The 20,679-nt window shown below is 36.2% G+C and overlaps 1 protein-coding gene across 1 annotated transcript in view; it reads right to left on the bottom strand.

Moving 5' to 3' along the window:
• PGAP1 (post-GPI attachment to proteins inositol deacylase 1) overlaps positions 1 to 20,444 on the bottom strand; it is a 73,900-nt gene extending 53,456 nt beyond the window's left edge. The window contains exons 1-3 of the mRNA XM_077745775.1: positions 20,298 to 20,444; positions 14,206 to 14,359; positions 7,970 to 8,145 (exon numbers count right to left, since the gene is read on the bottom strand). Of these exons, the coding sequence (XP_077601901.1) occupies positions 7,970 to 8,145; positions 14,206 to 14,359; positions 20,298 to 20,444 (477 nt within the window). The remainder of the gene's footprint in view (positions 1 to 7,969; positions 8,146 to 14,205; positions 14,360 to 20,297) is intronic.
• Positions 20,445 to 20,679: the final 235 nt, after the last annotated feature.

The raw sequence follows: 20,679 nt of genomic DNA on the forward strand, positions 1-20,679 counted from the left end.
GGCCAATTTGGGAGAGAATTTACTTCCTAATTTTAAGTCTTCTAATCCTTAAACTTGGTTCATTTATTTGGATTCCTTTCTTTCAGCAAGTTTTACAGTTTGCAATGTACAGATATTTTACATCTTTCATTAAATTTATCCATAAGAATTATACTTTTTATTACTAAAAAATGCACTTTAAAATTTAACTTTCATCTGTGCAATGATTTTTGAATACTGATCATTTCCCCTGGGAAACTGCTAACTTCATTCATGTATTCTAATAATTCTCTGTAAATTCCTTTAAATATGTCTGTATATTTGTATCATTTGTGAATATAGAGAGTTTTAATTCTTTCCTTTTAATCTTTATTAATTTTATTTCTTTTTCTGACCTTAATGCACCAGCTAGGATCTCTGTGCAATGCTGACTAGGAATGATGGCAACACAAAGCTGAAAAATGTAGAAAGAAAAAAATTACCTGATATAAAACATTAAAAGCATTTATTGAGAATAACATGGAAAATCTAACTTTGTGACAGTATCTTATTTATCTTATCCAATAAATATCTTTATCAGATACAGAAATAGTTCTTAACCTAATAGCTTGTTTTCTCCTGTGATGCATAATACTTCCTCAGGTTGAGAAAGTTTGGTTCTATTTCTAATGCGCTGAATTGTGTGGTTTTTCCTTAAATCATAAGTGGGTACTGAATGTAACCAAATGATTTTCTTTATCTACTGAGATGATTCTACAATGAATTACACTGATTGATACTTAAATATTAAACCAACTTCGCATTCTTGAGATAAATCCTATCTGGTCATACTATACTTTAAAATATTGCTGGATTTGATAGCTTAATTTTTTGTTGAGAATCTTACATCTATGTTCATGAGGAATAGTAAGTCTCTATTTTCTTTTCAAACAATATTAATGTCTGATTTTGATAATCAGGCTTTGCAGGTTTCTTAAAATGAACTGAAGTATTATCTCATCCTCTATTTTCTGAATTTGTATAAGACAGGATTATTTCTTTCTTAAATGCGTCATGGATTTCACCACTGAAGTCATTTAGCTCTAGAGTTTTTTCTTGGCAGTAAGATTTTTAATTACAAATTTAAAAATATTAAAGATATAGGACTAGTCAGAGATTTTGTTTCTCTTGCATCTGTTTTGTAATTTATGTTTCAAGGGATTTGAGAATCTCAACTGAGTTGTCAAATTTATTGGTATAATGTCATTCATAATAATCCCTTAATAGCTTCTTATTATCTGTAGGCTCTGTAGAAGTGTCCCTTCTTTCATTCCCAATATTATTAATTTGTATTCTTTTTTTTCTTAATCAGTTTAGATAAGGGTTTATCAATTCTTAGATCTCTTAGAAGAATCAGCCATTGGTGTAACTTTTTCCCCTCTACTGTTTGTCTATTTTCTGTTTCCCTGACTTCTATTCTCATCTTTATTGTTTCCTTTCTTTTGAGTTTTACTTTGTTCTTCTTTCTATAGCTTAAGCTGAAAGGTTGGATCAGTATTTTTTTTTTTTAATGTTTTTTATTTATTTCTAGGAGAGAGAGAGAGAGACAGCGTGAGCAGGGGAGGGTAAGAGAGAGAGGGAGACACAGACTGAAACAGGCTCCAGGCTCTGAGCTGGCAGTCAGCACAGAGCCCGACGCGGGGCTCGAACCCACAAACCGTGAGATCATGACCTAAGCGAAAGTCGGACGCTTAACCGACTAAGCCACCCAGGCGCCCCTGGATCAGTATTTTTAAACATTGTTCTGTTCTAATATAAGCATTTAAGACTACAGTATTTCTTCTAACCACTACTTTAATCTTATAACTTCTGATGTGTTTTCACTTTAATTAGGTTTAAATTTCAAATTTCACCTGTGAGTTTCTTTTTGGCCTGAGTTGTCTACAAGTAATCTCTAAATATTTGCTGATTTTCCAGATATGTTTTTGTTAATTTTAAATTTAATTCTGCTATGTTCAGAAAATATGCCCTGTATGATTTGAATCCTTTGAAATTTATGTTGACTTGCTTCAGAGCCTAGCATATGAAATTTCTTAGTAAATGTTCCTTTTGCACTTAAAGAGAACATAGTTGGTGGGGAAGCTAAGATGACAGCATAGTAGGTGGACCCTAAGCTTGTCTTCTCCCTCGAATACAATTAGATAACTACTGAATCATTCCGAACAGAACAAACTGCACAACTAGAGGGAGAAAGCAATCGCTGGTGCTGCAGAGGGAAGGAAGCCCTGGTCCTGGAGAAAGCCGAGAGAGGGTGGAGCACACAGGGATATACACAAAGAGAACACTAGAGGCACTGGCTGGAAAAATGAGAGGGGCTGATTTTCATGCATTTTTGCAATAGCAGGGCTCAAAGACAGGAGTTTTAAAGGTCAGCAGGCTTGGCTGGGAGAGACCCCTGAGAGCACTGCCACACTCCTGAAAAGAAGGCAAACAACCCCAGGATGGAAGGCACGATCTACATATCACCTGAGGCACATGGGGAGAAGCTGTTCACTCCTCTAGGAGTGCATCTGTGAGAAGCAGCATTCAGAGAGATGCCTCTCCAGGGACAAAACAGCTGGCAGACGCCATTTCTTTCCCCTGCCCCTCAGCGTAGGCACAGAGACACCTGCTAAGGACAGCTAAATCAGACACTGGCTTTTAGCCTGTTTTGCTCCTAATACCGTATTACTGTGCTCTGGCACAACTGCCCTTCTAGGTCAAACCTGCATCTATCCCAGCACAGTGAAACCCTACCTCAAAAGATCAGTGTAGGCCCCTGCCACAGCTCTCCCTGAAGTTTGATGTTTTAAAAGTCAGCAGCCTCGGCGAGGATAGAGCCCAAAGTGCACTGTGCTTGTCTAGGCAGAGAAGCAACCCAAGGCAGACAGCCTGAAAACAGATCTGAAAAATTACTGGGACAAACAAAGGGAAATTGTTCATCCTTCTGGGAGTGCTTACCTGGGGAGGGGTCTCAGGGGACAAAGGAGCTGGCTGGTACCATTTTCCTCTCCCTGCCCCAACTCAGCATAAGGGCAGAACCACCTGCAGTAAACAGCACAGCACCTACACTGGCTGCCTAACCTGCTTACATCAACACCTGCCCATCTGCCCAGTACCAGCAGAGTGGATCCCTTCTCCCAAAGATCAGCAGATACCCCCACACATACCAGGTCAATCAACCAGAGAGTTCTGCAAAGCTTCGGTATTCATGGAAGTAATATCAGGTCTGATTCAATAAATAGACCAGAGCACACCTAGTTAAAACTTACCACACTCTGGCCAAGGTCCAAACACTGCCCACTGTAAGCAAGGAGAGCCTCTGTAGACCACTGGCCTGAAGAATAGAGTAGCCAAAACACAGCAGCAGTATGCAGGCAGCACACATCAGAGACACTCCCTGAAGCATCAGACCCTGGGCACTATATGACCTCTTCATAAAGCTATTACTCTTGGGAGCAGGAAAGACAACAGGCTTTTCTAACAGAGAAGAAGACAAAGAGATAAAATGCCAAGATATAGGGAATCATCCCAAAGGAAAGAACAAGAAAAGGTCGCAGGGCCAGAAATCTAATCAAAACAGATATAAGTAGTATGCCTAATGGAGAACTTAAAGTAATGATCATAAGGATATCTGCTGGGCTTGAGAAAAGCATAGAAGACATCAGAGTGACCGTGGCTGCTGAAATAAAAGAATTAAAAAACCAATCAGTCAGAAATGAAAAACCCAGTAACTGAGATTTGAAACAGACTGGATAATACTAATCCACAAGAATAGAAGAAACAGAAGAATGAATAAGTTTTATGGAAGATAGAATAATGGAAAAAATTAAGCTGAACAAAAGTTAGAAAGAATTATGGGTCACAAGAATAGACTTACGGAACTCCAGGACTCCAATAAATGTAGTAACATTTGTATCACAGGAATCCCAGAAGAAAGAGAGAGAGAGAAAAGGGAGGTGTGTTTGAGGAAATAATAGCTGAAAACTTCCCTAATCTGGGGAAGGAAACACACATCCAAATCCAAGAGGCACAGGGACCTCCTATCAAAATCAACAAAAGCAGGCCAACAGCAAGGCACTGTAGTTAAATTTGCAAAACAGTGATAAAGACAAAATGCTAAAAGCAGCGAGACAAAAGAAGTCCCTAACTTTACAAGGGAAAACCCATAAAGCTAGCTGTACATCTCTCCACAGAAACTTGGCAGGCCAGACGGGAGTGGTATAATTTATTCAATGTGCTGAATAGGAAAAACTTTGTAGCCAAGAATACTCTATCCAGCAAGGCTATCATTCACAACAGAAGGAGAGACAGAGAATTGCCCAGACAAATAAAAACTAAAGCAGTTCATGACCACTAAGCCAACCTTGCAAGAAATAGTAAAGGAGACTCTGAGTGGGAAGGAAAGGCCAAAGGTGACAAAGACTAAAGAAGCAACAGAGAAAACCTCCAGAAGCAACAAGTAATAAAATGGCACTAAATAAATACATATACAATAATTACTCTGAATGTAAGTGGACTGAACATTTCAATCAAAATACATAGGGTGTCAGAATGGATAAAATCCTAAGACCCATCTATATGCTGCTTAACAAGAGACTCATTTTAGACCTAAAGACATCTGCAGATTTTAAGTGAGGGGATGGAGAAATACTTATCATGTAAATGGAAATCTATGTAATTGATATTAAGATAGCCATGCCAGCTTTCTCAAGGTCTGTGTGTATGCATATTTTTCCCATTCTTTTTAAAGTAATTTATCAGGATCTTTAGATTTAAAGTGGCTTTTACTTTCTAGTAGCTAGGTTAGCATACAATTGGGTCGTTCTTGCCTTTCTTATGCAGTCTGACAATGTTTTCCTTTTAACTGGAGTGTTTAATCCATCTATACTTATGTAATTATTGATAGAGTTGGGTTTAACTCTATCATTTTTGCCATTTGTTTCCTATTTGTCCCAGCTTGTTTCTTTCTTCTTTCCTTCTATTTCTTCTCCATTTACTCTTTTTGTTGCTGGTATTCTAGAAATTACAATATGCAACCTTATCAGTCTACTCTGAATTATATTAATTATATCACTTACTTAATGCAGAGGAATAATTCTATGCATTCCTTTCCCCATCCTTTTCACCATTATCATATATTTTCCTTCTAAATAACTTATAAACCTCATACTCTGGGGTTTTTTTCTGTAAACAAATTGTTAATCTTTTTATTTTGAACGAATTAAAGTTGCAAAAATAGCACAGTTTTCTCCTATACCTCTCATCCAACCTCACTTACTAGTAACATTTACCTGACTATATGACAATATCAAAACAAAGAAATTAACGTTGGTAGGGTGCCTGGTGGCTCAGTCAGGTAAGCATCTGACTCTTGATTTCAGCTGAGGTCTTGATCTCACAGTTCATCAGGCTCTGCACGGATGGTGTGGAGCTGCTTGAGATTGTCTCCCTTTTCTCTGCCCCTTCCCTGCTGTGCATGCTTTCTCTCCCTCACAATAAATAAAGTTTAAAAAATTAACATTTTAACACTGGTTCAACAGTATTGACTAAGCTGCAGACCTAATATAAATTTCATCCATTTTCTCACAAATGTACTTTTTTCTATTTCAGGATTCCATCCAGCATCCTACCTCGCATTTATCATTATTTCTCCTTAGTTTCCTCTAACCTGTGACAGTTCTTCAGTGTTTGTTTTTTATGTTCTTGATAGAGTACTGGTATTTTGTAGTGTGACTCTCAATTTGGGTTTTTCTGATGTTTTCTCAGTATTAACAGGAGGTTGACAATAATGCCACAGAAATTATACTGAATCCTTATCAATGCATCACGTCAAGGAGGTTTATATCAATATGTCTTATTACTGGTGATATTAATTTTGGTTAAAATAATTTCTGCCAGGTTTCTTCACTGTAAAGTTATTCTTTCCTTTGTAGTTAATATTTCAGAAAAAGATACTTTTAAATCATGTAAATATCCTTTTTCTCCTCAAACTTTCATCCACTAATTAGCATTCATCTTGTCTGCAGCAAGTATTATTTTACTATTCATCCAATGCTAATCTTTAATTTCCCTTTGTCTACCAATGACAAACTGCCAGTTTCTGTAACTGAAAATATCTTTACTTTGCCCTCACTTTTGAAGGATATTTTTGTTGGGTATGCAATTTTAGGTTGAGAGTACCCTTCTTAACCTCATTTCCAAGATCTTTAAAATGTTATCCTGTTGTTTTTGGCTTTTGTTATTTCTGATGTAAAAGCAGTGGTAATTTTTATTGTTTACCCTGTAAGTTAGGTAAAGGTTCTTTTTCATTTGGCTGCTTTTAAGATTTTTCTCTTTACTTCGGTTTTCAACAATTTGACAATGATATACATAAGTGTGATTTTTGTTTCTCCTGCTTGACATTCACTGACCTTCTTGGACCTGTGGGTTCAAAATTCTGAATTAAAATTGACCCACTGGGGACCATTAGTTCTTTAAATATTTTTTCCTCTCCAATTCCTTTCTCTTCTTCTAGAGTTCCAATTATATCAATGTTAGACTGTTTAGTATTGTCCCATAGGTTCCTGAGGCTCTTTCTTTTTCATTCTTTTGTCTGGCACTTCATTTTGGGATTGTTTCTATTATCATATCTTCAAATTAAATGATCTCTTATTCTGTAGATTCTGTAGATTCAACAGGCTTAAAGCTTATGCACTGAAGTTTCATTTCTGATATGTATTTTTTCAGTTCTGTATTTCTCTTTTTGTTCTTTTTTAATAATTTCCATGTCTTTGTTGAGATTCCTCATCTGTTCTCTTGTTATACATACTTACCTTACTTAACTCCTTACCCTTGAGTTTTTTGAGGCTTATATTTAAGCATTAAGGTAGATTCTAGAATAGCTCTTACTTTAGAGCCAGAATAGTCCTATACCTAGATATGATCCTTTCTGGGATCTCAACTGAATCCCCAGAGTGTTCAAATAGGTCTTTAGGCTCTAGCTGATTGGAACTCCTGTTTTCTAGCACCATGTGGCATCTGGAATTTCAATTCAAGTGATAATTCCCCCAGTAAATTTTTTTGGGGGGTCAGGGGTTTCACTGTGGCATATCATAGAAAAGCAGTAGCCTCCTCCTTTCAGTAGGCAGTAGTATTTTATCCCTGACATTGTTTAGAAGTGTTGGCACAGAATGATTTTTAGAGTGTTTTACCACCCTTTCAAATTTCTCTAAAGATATACATTGCTCCTTATTCTTTGCACTTGAGGTAGATACATCCCATCACTTCCTCCTTGGTATGCCATTACCCAGTAGCTTCTTGCCCTGTGCACATTCAACACTGCAGTCAAAGTTGAAAAATGCAAATTTCCAGAGCTTCTATCTCTGCCTGATTCTCTTCTTTCTAATACCATGCCCACAAATCTAACCACTCCAGTAGCCCCAAATTCCAATCTCTGCCTTTTTCAGCTCAATTATATAAATGTGCTCTGCCTGATCTCCACCCACTTATCCCATGGACTGGGAAATGCTTTCCGGCAGAAAATCAGGGCAATCATAAAGTTAACCTTACACCTTTTTCCTTCTTTCAGGGATCATGGTCCTTTTCTACTTGGTTGGCCAACACTTAAAAACATACACTTCAATATTCTGGCTAGCCTTATAGTTGCTTACATATGGAAGTGGTCTACCCTAGTACCAGTTATTCATAACTAGAAGCAGAAATCCATACTAATGATCTTTAGGAAACTCAATACACTTCGGATTTATAAAGTTAAAAAAAATTTTCCCCTAAATTCACAAGAGAGGTTTCTTATAAATTCAATTTAAATTTCAAAAACCACTGAGCTCAAAATAAGACTCCCACCAAAAAAACAAACCTTTGTGCCATCTTTAACTTCCATATAAACAAATACATGACTTAAAATATGTGGAATATCTTTTAAAAAGATGTTAATAGGTCATCACTATTGATCTGCATGCTTATCTCTTACCTTATAGAGTTTGAGAATTGTTTTAATGCATTCATGTACAAACTTGGTCTGTTTCTGAAGACTTCCACCATATAGTGCCACCAGTTCTTCATTGAAATTCACACTAAAGAAGTCAAAGTGGTATTTGAAGTCAATGTCTTCTGCTTTTCTAAGTGCAATAGAGCCAACAGAACGAACTGCAGAGGAAAATACAATGTGCACATTAAACAAAATTTTAAAATTTTTTAATGTTTTATTTATTTTTGAGAGACAGACGATAGTGTGGATGGGAGAGGAGCAGAAAGAGAGGGAGACACAGAATCTGAAGCAGGCTCCAGGCTCTGAGCTGTCAGCACAGAGCCTGACACGGGGCTTGAACCCATGAACCATGAGATCATGACCTGAGCCAAAGTCGGATGCTTAGCTGACTGAGCCACCCAGGTGCCCCAAACAAAATTTTTAAAAAATTGTTTCAAAGTCTCTTAACAAATAACTTTATCCCACACTCCAAGTATAAACAACCTACTTCAGGGTGACATCCTTCAACAGAATCAATTTAGAAGAACAAACCATTGTTTGTGCCCTGTATGTCTAATGCCCTAAATGTTTTTCTTAATTTAAATTAAATAAATAAAAAGTAAACAGGTCATTCATTCTTTACCTGCTACCACTTCAACAGGGACAACAGCTAAAAGGGAGGGGAAGACTCCTTTGAAGAGTAAGAAATGTTTGCTATCTATACAAGTAAGTCATGCTTGAGGACTTTAGGAATGAGAAAATTCCAGAAATATATGGTCATCACTTGGTTATCTATGCTTCATTTCTCTTTTTCTTACACATGACATCCAATCCATTAGTAAATCCTATCATGCTCGACTTTCCAAACATACTCCCACTCAACAGTTTTCACCATTTCCATTACTGTCTTTCTAATGTAAGCACCATAATCTCTTGCCTTCGCTACTTCTAATAGTTTCCTCACTGGGCTACCTGCTTCCGTCACTGTTTTAGGTTTTGCTCTGTAAACTCTTTTCACAGAATTTGTGAATCGACTGCTTTAACTGGCATTAAAAATTGCAGTGTATGGTTTAGCAAACAAAATACCTATGTCCCATTCCATTTCTTTAACATACATAATCACATACTTACAACTCATTATGTAAAGTGTATAATTCAATGACTTTTAGTATATTCACAGAGTTCTAAAATCATTTCTCTAATCTAACTTTAGACATTTTTAATTACCCCAAAAAGAAAACTCTATACTCATTAGTAGTCTCTTCTCGTTCCTCTTCTCCTTCCATTTCTGGAAACTACAAATTTATTTTCTGTCTCAATGGATTTGCTTATTCTGGACATTCCTATAAATGGGATCGCATATGTGTTTTTTTATGACTGCCTTCTTTCACTTATAATGTCTTCATGGTTTATCCACAGAGTATCATGTAATTCATGTGATCAGTTAATTCATTCCTTTTTTATTACACAAACTTCAGGTGTACAGTTTTATAATTCAACATCTGGATACACTACAAAGCGATCATCACTACAAACCTATTTACTATTTGTCAACATACAGCCGGCTCCCTTCATTCATTTTACTCACTCCCAAACCCCTTCCCCTCTGGTAACCACTAGTCTGTTCTCTGTATCTATGAATTTATTTTGTTTATTCATTTTTTTGGTTCCACCTGAGTGAAATCATATGGTATCTCTCTTTTTCTGTCTGACTCACTCACTTAGCATAATACCCTCAAGTTCATCCATTTTATTACAAATGGTAAGATTTCATTCCTGTTATGTCTTGGATTTTGTGTTTTATTTATTTATCTTTTGATAGCCATTCTGACAGGAGTGGGGGAATTTGGTTAACTTTTCATGTACCAGTTAGCCACCTGTATGTCTTCTTTGGAGAAATGTCTACTCAGATTTCCTGCCTATTTTTTGCTTAAATTTCTTGGGAGCGGGGAGAGAGAGAACAAGCAGGGAAGGGGCAAAGAGAGAGGGAGAGAGAATCTCAAGCAGACTCCTTGCTGTCAGTACACAGCCCGACATGGGGCTCAATGCCATGAACTGAGAGCCACCCAGGCACCCCTTAGATCCTCTGTCCATTTATCTGTTGTTATTTAACTGTTTATCTGTTATGTTGTTTAGTTAATAAGTTCTTTATTTTGGATATTACCCCCCTATTGTATATATGGTCTACAAATACCTTCTCCCATTGAGTAGGTTGTCTTTTCATTTTAATGGTTTCCTTTGTTGTACAGAAGCTTTGTAGTTTGGTGTAGTCCCATTTATTTATTTTTCCTTTTGTTTCTCTTGTTTTTGGAGTGAGATACACAAAGATGGTGCTTAGACTGATGTCAATGAGCTTATTGCCTCAGTTTTATTCTAGGAATTTTAAGGTTTCACGTCTTACATGCAAGTCTTTAGTCCACACTGTGTTAATTTTTGTGTATGGTGGAAGAGAGTGGCCTAGTTTCATTCTTATGGCTGTCCAGTTTTCTCAACACCATTTATTGAAGAGATGTCCTGTTTCTACTGTGTGTTATTCGCTCTTTTATCACAGATAAATTGTCCAGATATATGTGGGTTTATTTCTGTGCTCTCAATGCTGTTACAGTGATCTGTGGGTCTGGGTTTTTTGTTGTTGTTGTTGTTGTTGTTTTAACCAATAACTACTGTTTTGATTATTACAGCTCTGTAGTACAGTTTACAATCAGGGAGAGCAATATTTTCAGCTTTTTCTTTCTCAAAATTGCTTTGGCTATTCGGGATCTTCTGTAGTTCCATACAAATTTTAGAATTACTTGTTCTAGTTCTATGAAGTATGTCATTGGAGTTTTGATAGGTATTGCACACAATCTATAGATTACTTAGGTAGTATGGACATTTTAACAATATTAATGCTTCCAATCCATAAGCATAGAATATCCTTCCCTTTATTTGTGTGTTTTCAATTTCTTTCATCTGTCTTAAAGTTTAGAGTAGAGTTCAGTGTACACATCTTTCGGTCCTTAGTCCCTTTGTTAAATTTATTCTTAGGTATTTTATTCTGTTCAATGTCATTGTAAATGGGATTGTTTCCTTAATTTCTCCTGTTATTTCATTATTAGTATACAAAAATGTCACAGATTTCTGTATATTGATTTTTTTTTAAATGCTTATTTTTGAGAGACAGAGACATAGCATGAGTTGGGGGGAAACAGAGAGAGGGAGACACAGAATCCGAAACAGGATCCAGAATTTGAGCCATCAGCACAGAGCCCAACGCGGGACTCGAACTCACAAACCGCAAGATTATGATCCAAGCCAAAGTTGGCCACTTAACCGACTAAGCCACCCAGGCGCCCCAGATTTCTGTATATTTTGTATCTTGCATTTTACTAAATTCATTTCTTAATTCTAACTTTTAATGGAGTCTTCAGGGTTTTCTATATATGTCACCTGCAAATAGTAACAATTTTACTTCTTTCTTTCCAATATGGACGGCTTTTATTTTTTTGCCTTATTTCTGTGGCTAGGACTTCTCACACTATGTTGAATAAAAGTAGCAAAAGTGGGTATCCTTGTCTTGTTCCTGAAATTAGAGGAAAAGCTTTCAGCTTTTCACCACTGAGTATGTTGTTAGCCATATGACAGTCATATATGATCTTTATTACTTTGAGGTACATTCCCTCTATACCTACTTTGTTGAGTTTTTATCATAAACGAATACTGAATTTTGTGAAATGCTTTTGCTGCATCTGAGATGATCGTATTATTTTTACCTTTCATTAATGGAACTGTATATGTTGACTGATTTGTGGATGCTGAACCTTTCTTGCATCTCTGGAATAAATCTCACTTGATTATGTATTGTTGGATTTGATTTGCTAATACTCTGCTAAAGATTTCTGCATCTATGCTCATCAAGGTTATTGGCCTGTAATTTTTTTTCATTTTTATTGCTGAATAATATTCCATTATATGGATATATTTTATTCATCCATTCATTAGCTGATGGATATTTGGGCTGTTTCTACATTTTAGCTATTCTGAATTGCATTGCTATGAAAATTTGTAAACAAGTTTGTGTGAATGTATGTTTTCATTTTTCTTCAGTAAATACCTATCACGAAATTGCTAGGCATAAAACTCTATGTTTTGTATTCCAAGGAACCACCAAATTGTTTTTCCAAAGTGGCTCTACCATTTTACAGCCCCACTAGCAACATATGAGGGTTTCAATTTCTTCACATCCTCAACATTTGGTATTATCTATCATTTAGATTATAGCTACCCTAGTGGGTATGAAATGTTATCTACCATTGTGGTTTTGATTTGCATTTCCCTCATGATTAATGATGCTTGTTATCTTTCCTTCTTCCACTCTCACCCCTTTATAGCATATTCTCTACACAGCAAAGCCAGAGTAATCATCTTTTAAAAATAAAACACACCTACCGGATGGTTTAAAATTTAAAAATCTGACAATTCCAATGTTGTCAATGATGTGGAGCAAAGGGAAGTATAATGTGTTTTTTTCTGGGAGTATGTTAGCACAACTAGTAAAAATAAAAGGATACATATAACCTGTGACACAGAATTACATTATGGTATACATCTTACAGAAAGAAACATGGGTTTATGTGATCCAAAGTAAGAAAAATGTTCATTACTTATAAGTGCCAATAAATGTAAACAACACAAGTGTTCAAAGACAGGATATTTAAACTATTAGCCATTCAATAAAATAATAGAGAGTGAGAAAAATGAATGAATTGCAGCTCATACAACAACTTGAGTGTCCTTTTAAAATACTGAGCGGAAGAAGCCAGACACAAAAGAATACACACTGAATGATTATGTTTATGACAATGTTTAATAATAACCCCAAATAAGTGGATTGTATTAGAGATGCATATTCAGATACTAAAACAATAAAGTCAAGAAAATTACTAGCTTAGTTAGGACTGTGGTTACATCTAGAAAGAGGGGAGAAAGTTTTATCAGGAAGGCACATAGAGGGGACTTCCACAGTATTGGCAATCTTCTCCTTCCTGACTTAGGTTTTGGTTCTATGGGTATTTACTTTATAATAACTTTTAACTGATTATATTCTACACATTTCTCTATATGTGTGTTATATTTCAAATAATTAACAACAAAATGATCAGAATACATCATTTCCTGCCCAAAGCCCTCTAAAAGTTTCCCCTTTACACTTAGATCAAAATTTCCCATTACACTTAGATCAAAAAAGTCTTTTCCACAGCTTATAGGATACAGCCTGTGGCTACTTTTCCATCCTCATTTCTTGTCATTGTCTCTAGGTTCAGTGGCCTCGAATGTACCAAGCATGTTCCTGCCTCAGGGTCATTTCCCAAATAGTCACATACCTCAGTCTCTTGCTACATGCAAGCCTCTGCTCATATGTCACCTCCTCATACTGGCCTTTCCTGCTCATTTCAACTAAACTAGCCACCTACTGACCCTATTTATCTTCCATCCCTCATTTTGTTTTATTTTTCTTTCTAACTTCTAACATTATTGACATATTTGTTTGATGTCTGTGTTTCCAACAAGAATGTAAATTTAATGAGGGGAGAGATTTTATCTTGGTCTGTTTGGGATCCCTAACATTTAAAACACAAATATTTGTCAGATAAATACATGACATATAAGTAATTTTACTTAAAGTTAAAATAATTCTATTCTTATTATATTAAAAAATATGCCAGTTAATAACCAAAAGAGCACATCTTAACTGAAATTACTTCCAAGGTACTTGATTGTTAAGCCAGAAATAACTGCTATTATCTCCAGGCCAATATTCAGTTTGGAATCTATACATATAACTTCCCTACCATAACTTTTTTGTGTTCCCATCAGTACTTCTGGATCTAATTTAAATAGCTCCAAAGGAAAAAAGAAACCCTTCTCTCATTTAGCATAACATACACTGATTAACTTCTCTAATCAGTGTTTTAGGTTGTTTTCTGTACCTTCCATTTCCAACATAAACCTTTCTTCTGCTGATTCCTGAATCCCTGTTTCATCTATTTGTCCTACACACTCCATCCTGTTTTTTCTCCTTCTTATTCTTTTCTAAGTGGTCTTCAACTATTCATTGTACTCACATCTTTTTCTCTCAAACAAAATGTCACATATTTGTGTCTCCCAATATCCTAGCACAGTACTTAACACAGAGTATGTTATCTGATAAATTCTTCAATTTAATTTTATAGCTTTCAAAATTTACTTCCAAGACTTACCTTGCTTGTAACTTCCAGCATTACCAGGAAGAAAGAGAACTGGAATACCCGTCAAAGGGAGAATTTTGTGTTCTTCAGCATAGGATCCTTCTCCATAAAGATATAATTCATATGCAGGATAGCGTTTTGCCAGTTTCCTTGGAAGTTCTATTTTCTACAGCAAAAAGAAAAAAAAGCTATTTTATTTTAATCAGTTTTATTAATACAATTCAGCCTATTGTGCCATTTCTATATTACACACATTTGAAACAGTGTAGCATAAAAATACTACTAATGATAAAACTGCACTTGACCCAAACACATTTTACTTTTAGCTTATTCATATATAGAATTAGTCTTGAATTATGTGAGTTTTGAACATGCAGTCTTCAGGAACGCATAAAATGGAACTACCTTAAATTCTAATGAATACAAATTACTCAAAATAGCCACTTATTAAAGAAAAACACTGAGGTATGTCAGCAAGTTACATGTTAACATAATTGGAAAAACACGTAATATAGTATCAGTCTCAATTATACTGAGACATGATAAAGGCTTTCAATTATCAAATCAATTATTTTTTGCTATTTTAAACTGTTTTGTAATGTCTCTGCTTTTATTCAGGCCCAACTATATATTCCAGATGTTATATGAGAAAGTAAGCTTGTTTTATAATGCAGCTTTCTCACCTCTCAACTTAATATGCTTTGACCTGCAATGTGCTTAACAAATTAATCTGAACTTTACAGCCATTTCTTGGTCAAGACATGTACACTCTTCTCACCATAAACATTCCAATGAGTTAGCACCTATTTCAGTTTTCGTGGACTAGGTGTATGGCCTGTCAGCAAGCCTTAAACTACTCTGCAATTCACTTTGATAACAAATGAGCCAGTAATTCACATAAATTTTTTTTCAACAAAAGAGAGGTTACGGTCTTAATGTCATACCCAAAACATAAGCATCTATAAAAGTGATGGTAAAGTATTTGCCCTTCTTCTGCCCTTTTTTTGAGTATAGAAACCATTAAAAAGGAAGCCAGTTACATTGAGTAGACTTTAAGTAGACATCAACAGATTTAATGATCTAGCAGTGCTGTACATGTGCTTGATAAAAATTTAATTACTGAATGAATTTTAAAGCCTATAAATGGTAATGACACTGAAAAGCCTCACTGTTCTACAAAGCAGAATTCTGATCATTCATGCACATTCCTGAACATTCTTTTAAAAATATTACCACAAGCAATCTGTGCTAATAACACCCGAAAACATCTTTAGAGACTGTGCACTTATTGCTTAAGATATTAGCAATTTTATCTCCTCCGATATTCAAAATTCAGAAATACCAATCCTGCAATTCACTTTATATATGTATGTGGGCTTCAACTCAAATTAGTCCCAATATTGACTATCCACAATATATAATCAAAAATGAAAATGATGCCATGTTTTAAGTACACACTAAGCAAAAAGGAAATGTGAGAAAACAGGAAATGTTAATCTAAACTTCTCCCAATTTAGTACATCTTTTGATATAACATTACATGAATGTTAGATCATTCTTTTTAGTACATTAGCTAAACAAAGTTTTGAAGTAGTTGAAAATTTAACTCAGAAGAATAAGAAACCATCAATATATTGAAAAAGACATATTTAATTCTCTGGAGACTGAAAAACAAGCAAAAGAATATATTTAATATATTACATAATATGCTATTATGAAACCAATTCTGTAGTGAGAAAGCCTACATATTAAAAAATATGAATGCATACCAGATGAAGTAGAATAATGTATAAAGATGGAAAAAATAGGTAGAACCACAAAAAAGTGGTAGTTGTAGGCAAATGACAAAATTGCATTTCCAGTTCAAGTGGGAGTGGCAGGAAGAGACAAGAAGGACTCTGATCAAATTGAAGGCAGAAAAGGTATAGGCCTATGAAAAGGATGTTGATGAAGAAAAAGATGAGGGTCAAGGGATTTAAAAGAAAACTTTTATAGTAACAAGAGTTCCATATATACTTAAATTATTTTGCATGTATTATTTTAAATGAGCACCCCTTCCCAAAACAGACCTTTAATCAAAATCAATTACCTTTATACTTAAATAATATGTCTACAATACTGCCCCTGCTGTCCATCCTCTCTTGATGCTGCCTTAGTACAGGTCCTTATAATCTCTAACCTCAAACCCCTTCAAAAGCCAAAAATTCTAGTAAGTCCCAAGTGCTAGAAAAATACCGATTCAAGAAACAAATATCTTTTTTCTATGACATATATCTTTTACTTGTAAATTAAAACTGGCAAATTCAAATTTGAGCTCCATTTTTAACAAAAAAAAAAAAAAAAAAGGAGAAAAAGAGAGTTGATCAAAATGAAAGCAGTTTAAAAGATCTTACAAAGAGCTCTCAGCCCTTTACTCATCCTACCCCTAAGGACTTCAGTTTAATAAAAACACCAAGGGACAATTGAATCTTTCAGACTCATTGGTCTTTCTTCCTGTCATAACGTCCCTGCTACAATCCATAGTTCATAGTGATGTCAAGAAATACCCTGTTAAAGCATACACCTGTGTTTCCTGACTGCATTTATAAAGGCCTACAACAGAGGTCCTCTAATATTTGGCTCTTATCTTTCTTATAACTTAAACAAGCCATGTTTTAAAATTTATTTTTAATATGCTTCAAAATTCAAGAGTCAATAGGATATACGTTGAAAGGGCCTTCTTCTACCACTAGTCCTTTAGCCATCTAGTATGCACCCAGAAAGCAACCAATGTTAGCAGTTTATATATATATATATACATATATATATAGTTTATACAATGTGTCCTGGTGCCGTCCCACCTTCACAAATATTATTCTTTATTACTGCAATTTTCTTGTTTCTGCATTTCATGAACTATGTATTTATAGTCTAATAGTCTAATTCACTACAACTTGTCTACAGACTTTGACTACTGAAGATGAACTTGGACGCTTTCTTTTGTAAAGAACCTCATATTCACTCATAGTGAAATTACAATATTTAGCACATTTTAACTATCCATTACATTCCTGTCTCCCCCACTGTATTATAAAGCCATAAAAATTATAAAGACATAAAGGCAAAGTCTGATTCATCTCTAATTCCGTCTTACCCATACCCTGTATCTAGAATATACCTAACACAGAGTAGTTACTCAATAAATTATCTGCTAAACAAATGTCACACTTCAATAACAAAATGCTATGATCTGCATTTTCTAATATCAACATTTTCTTCACATAGCAACTGTTAGGTCTCTTATCTGAAGACAGCCAAATAAATTACTGTATGGGAGAAAAACAACACAGATGTTTCTTCTTGAATTCTACAATTTGCCTAAAACTGTTTGCCAACAAATAAAAACTCTACCTTGCCATCATGATAAAGCAAGAAGCTTTAAGGGATAATGTGTATTTGCCTGGTAGGTTTCTGAGATGTTCAGTTAACTCTGAATAAGTGAATCTAGGAAAACCAAAGGTAGAAAATGAATACTCAATTTTAAATTCCAAACTTCAGTTTTACAAATAGCTTCAAATTCCTATCCGACCTTTTATTTTTAAAATGAAGAATAAAATAGTGTGTGTTTCAACTATCTTCCATTTCTTCTAAAATTGAGCTAACAAATGTGCAAATTAATGCAAATTAATGATAAAAAAGAAGAAAGGACTCAAGAAGATGAAAAGCCAACAAGTATGTCATTTCATATGCAGGTATCAATCTGTGAACAATTAGAAAGCTTATTATAAAACAGAACTAAAAGCAAACAATACATATATATGTATTTAGAATACTTTTATTCATTAAAAACCACTGGTTCTTAATAGATGATCTCAGTTATCCAGAAATCTTACCATATTCAAAATGATTCATTTCTATAGACAGGCTCTAAACTGTATTTCTAAAATAACATGACCTGATGTGCACAACAGAAGATCTAAGAATCAAATATAAATACCGTAGTGAATTAACACAGCCTCTTTCTACATCATAAAAATAAATATTTACCTAAAATGTGAATCAGAAACTCCTGCCACTGTAATTATTACTGTACTGGCAAATTATTAACAGCAACAGAAGAGTAAAACCACAAAAAGGGAATCTGAATCAAAATAACTAGACTACTCAACAACAAAAAAGAGCCAAACAGCTCCTCTGCATTAGCTAATTTTCTGTCTTCTAGTTAATTTTATGAGGCAAGAAATGCATCTGTGAGGTCCATATGCTTTGTTCCCAACACTAAGTGATTTCCACTACTGTAGATATTAAAAGAGCCTCAATTATTGTTGGCAATCTCAAAATAAATGGGAATTAGTTCTATATTGTTACAGATAATTTTGTTTTAAACAAACTCTTCAATGAAGTACAAAACTAAAGTGACCTACTTCAATCTACTGAGTTTCTCAAACCATAGAAAAATTAGATTATAAGGGCTCTATTTTCCGTTTAAAAAAAAACCTTAAAAGCCAACGTATTTAACTAGGTATAGCCTCTAATAAACTTAAAACATCTAATAAACTTAATAAAATTAATAAAAAAAATAATAAAATAAACTTAAAACCAGCATATGTGCTTAGAAACTGAGACAACAGTAACACGTTAAAATAGCCTCCTTCAATAGCATCTGATATCAAGTTCTTCCACTCCTTTATAAGCACTGATGGAAAACAAGATAAGGATCTCAAAGCAAATGAAATCTAAACTAGAATTTTGCCCATGGGAAAAGATGTTCTTCAACAATTTAAACCTTACCTAGTTTTACAATCTAAATAATAGCAACATTAATCAAATCATATGCTACTCCATAATGACCTGTACACAGGGGCGATCACGATCCGCATTCTTCACCTTAAAAAAAAATCTGCTATGGTTTGAAAGCTATTCTAAGAATGCGTTTTATCAGTAATGTATTATAGCCCATATACTTTCTATGATGGGTTGTTACCATTATGATAGGCATTCCGTAATTAGGAGATGCGTTTACAAATAAAAGAATCATTCGGGAGAAATTTTTTTGGACAGTTGTGTAATGTGTCACCACAGCTGGTCCTGAATGAAATTCCAGATTCTCCCAAGCTCAACTGATGAAGCAGTTGTGATGGAAAATGCTCAAACTGGAACGGAAGAGATGGGGGACGGCGCGCGCGCTCTCGAGACAGAAGGGCCGGGTTTCTCTTAAATGGCAAAGACAGCGAGAAAACAAGAACACCACTATGAAACAGATTTTGTGTACAACTGCTAAGAGGCGACAAGCATAAACACAGGCATGCGTGCACACGCATGCAGTCACCGACAGAACCCGAGGCTCCGCAAAACTTTGCAGGGCGGAGCCTCCACAGTTCTCCCTTTAAGGACTCCTCAGGTCGGCCTTGCACAGAGGTGAAACCCTGGAGTCTCAAAGGCAGTCTAGGGATCTAGCCAAAACACACTCTGTAGAAGCTCAGTGCCCTTTCCAGAAAGCGAAAACTGACGTGCAAATCACTGCGCGGGATGGGAAGGATTTCGGTGCGTGGATAGCCAAGGCGGGTCCAGGGCACCTGTTAAGGCAGGAACGCCAGGGAAAACGGGGTTTGGGTGGAGCTCCGGAGAGGCGCCGAGTTGGCGTCTCTGAAGCAGGGTGGGCCCGAGCCGTCAAAACCTGGCCCGCGATGTGGGACGGCGAAGGGGGCGGGAGACAGGGAAGCAACTATGGGGGTAAGGGGGGAAGGGAGGATGCTGGAGGAACCGTCTACCTAACACCCCACTGTTAAGAGACAGCACAAAGGCGGGGTGCCCGGCTGGCTCGTGGGAGGAGCATGGGACTCTTGATGTTGGGGTAATAAGCTCCAGACTCATACCGGGTGTAGAGATTACTAAAAAATAAAAATCTTTAAAAAAAAATAAAAAGAGGACACAAAGGTTAGGTGAGGTGAGCAAGGAGGGCGGGTGGTCTGCAGAATCTTCTGGGAGGTAAAAAAAAAAAAAAAAGACAAAACAGACGATGTTGGGGTAAGGGTGCCACAGAGGCGCGGGGAACCAAGGAGGAGAAACCCACCGGAGGGGCCCGGGTCTCAGAGCGCCCAGGTGAGGAGAAAGCCGAACCTCACCTGATACTCCGGGTACTCAAACATATAGCTCATACTGCACTTGTTCTCTTCGAAGCCGAAGAAGACGTCCCACAGCCCCAGGGTCGCCATGAAGACCATAAGGCCATAAAACGCCAGGTTCCAGAGATTGACTGAAGGAATAAACATGGTGCCGCCGCCTGCGCGCGGCCGCAAGCGCTGACTGAGGGAGACGGAGAACGCCTGGCCGNCTGCTGCGCCTCCCGCCTGGCTTCTGGCGGAGGAAGCGGTGTTTGCTTCGCGAGCGCGAATCTGGGGGAAAAAAGAAGGGATGAAAGCGGGGTGGGCTGGGCGAGAGGCCGAGGGGAGAAAAGGGAGGGAACGAGGAGAGGGAGGAAGGGGGCGGGAAAGGCTATGAGAGGCT

This window comes from Crocuta crocuta, unplaced genomic scaffold (genome assembly GCF_008692635.1).
Source record: "Crocuta crocuta isolate KB4526 unplaced genomic scaffold, BGI_CrCroc_1.0 scaffold564, whole genome shotgun sequence".
Lineage (NCBI taxonomy): Eukaryota > Metazoa > Chordata > Mammalia > Carnivora > Hyaenidae > Crocuta > Crocuta crocuta.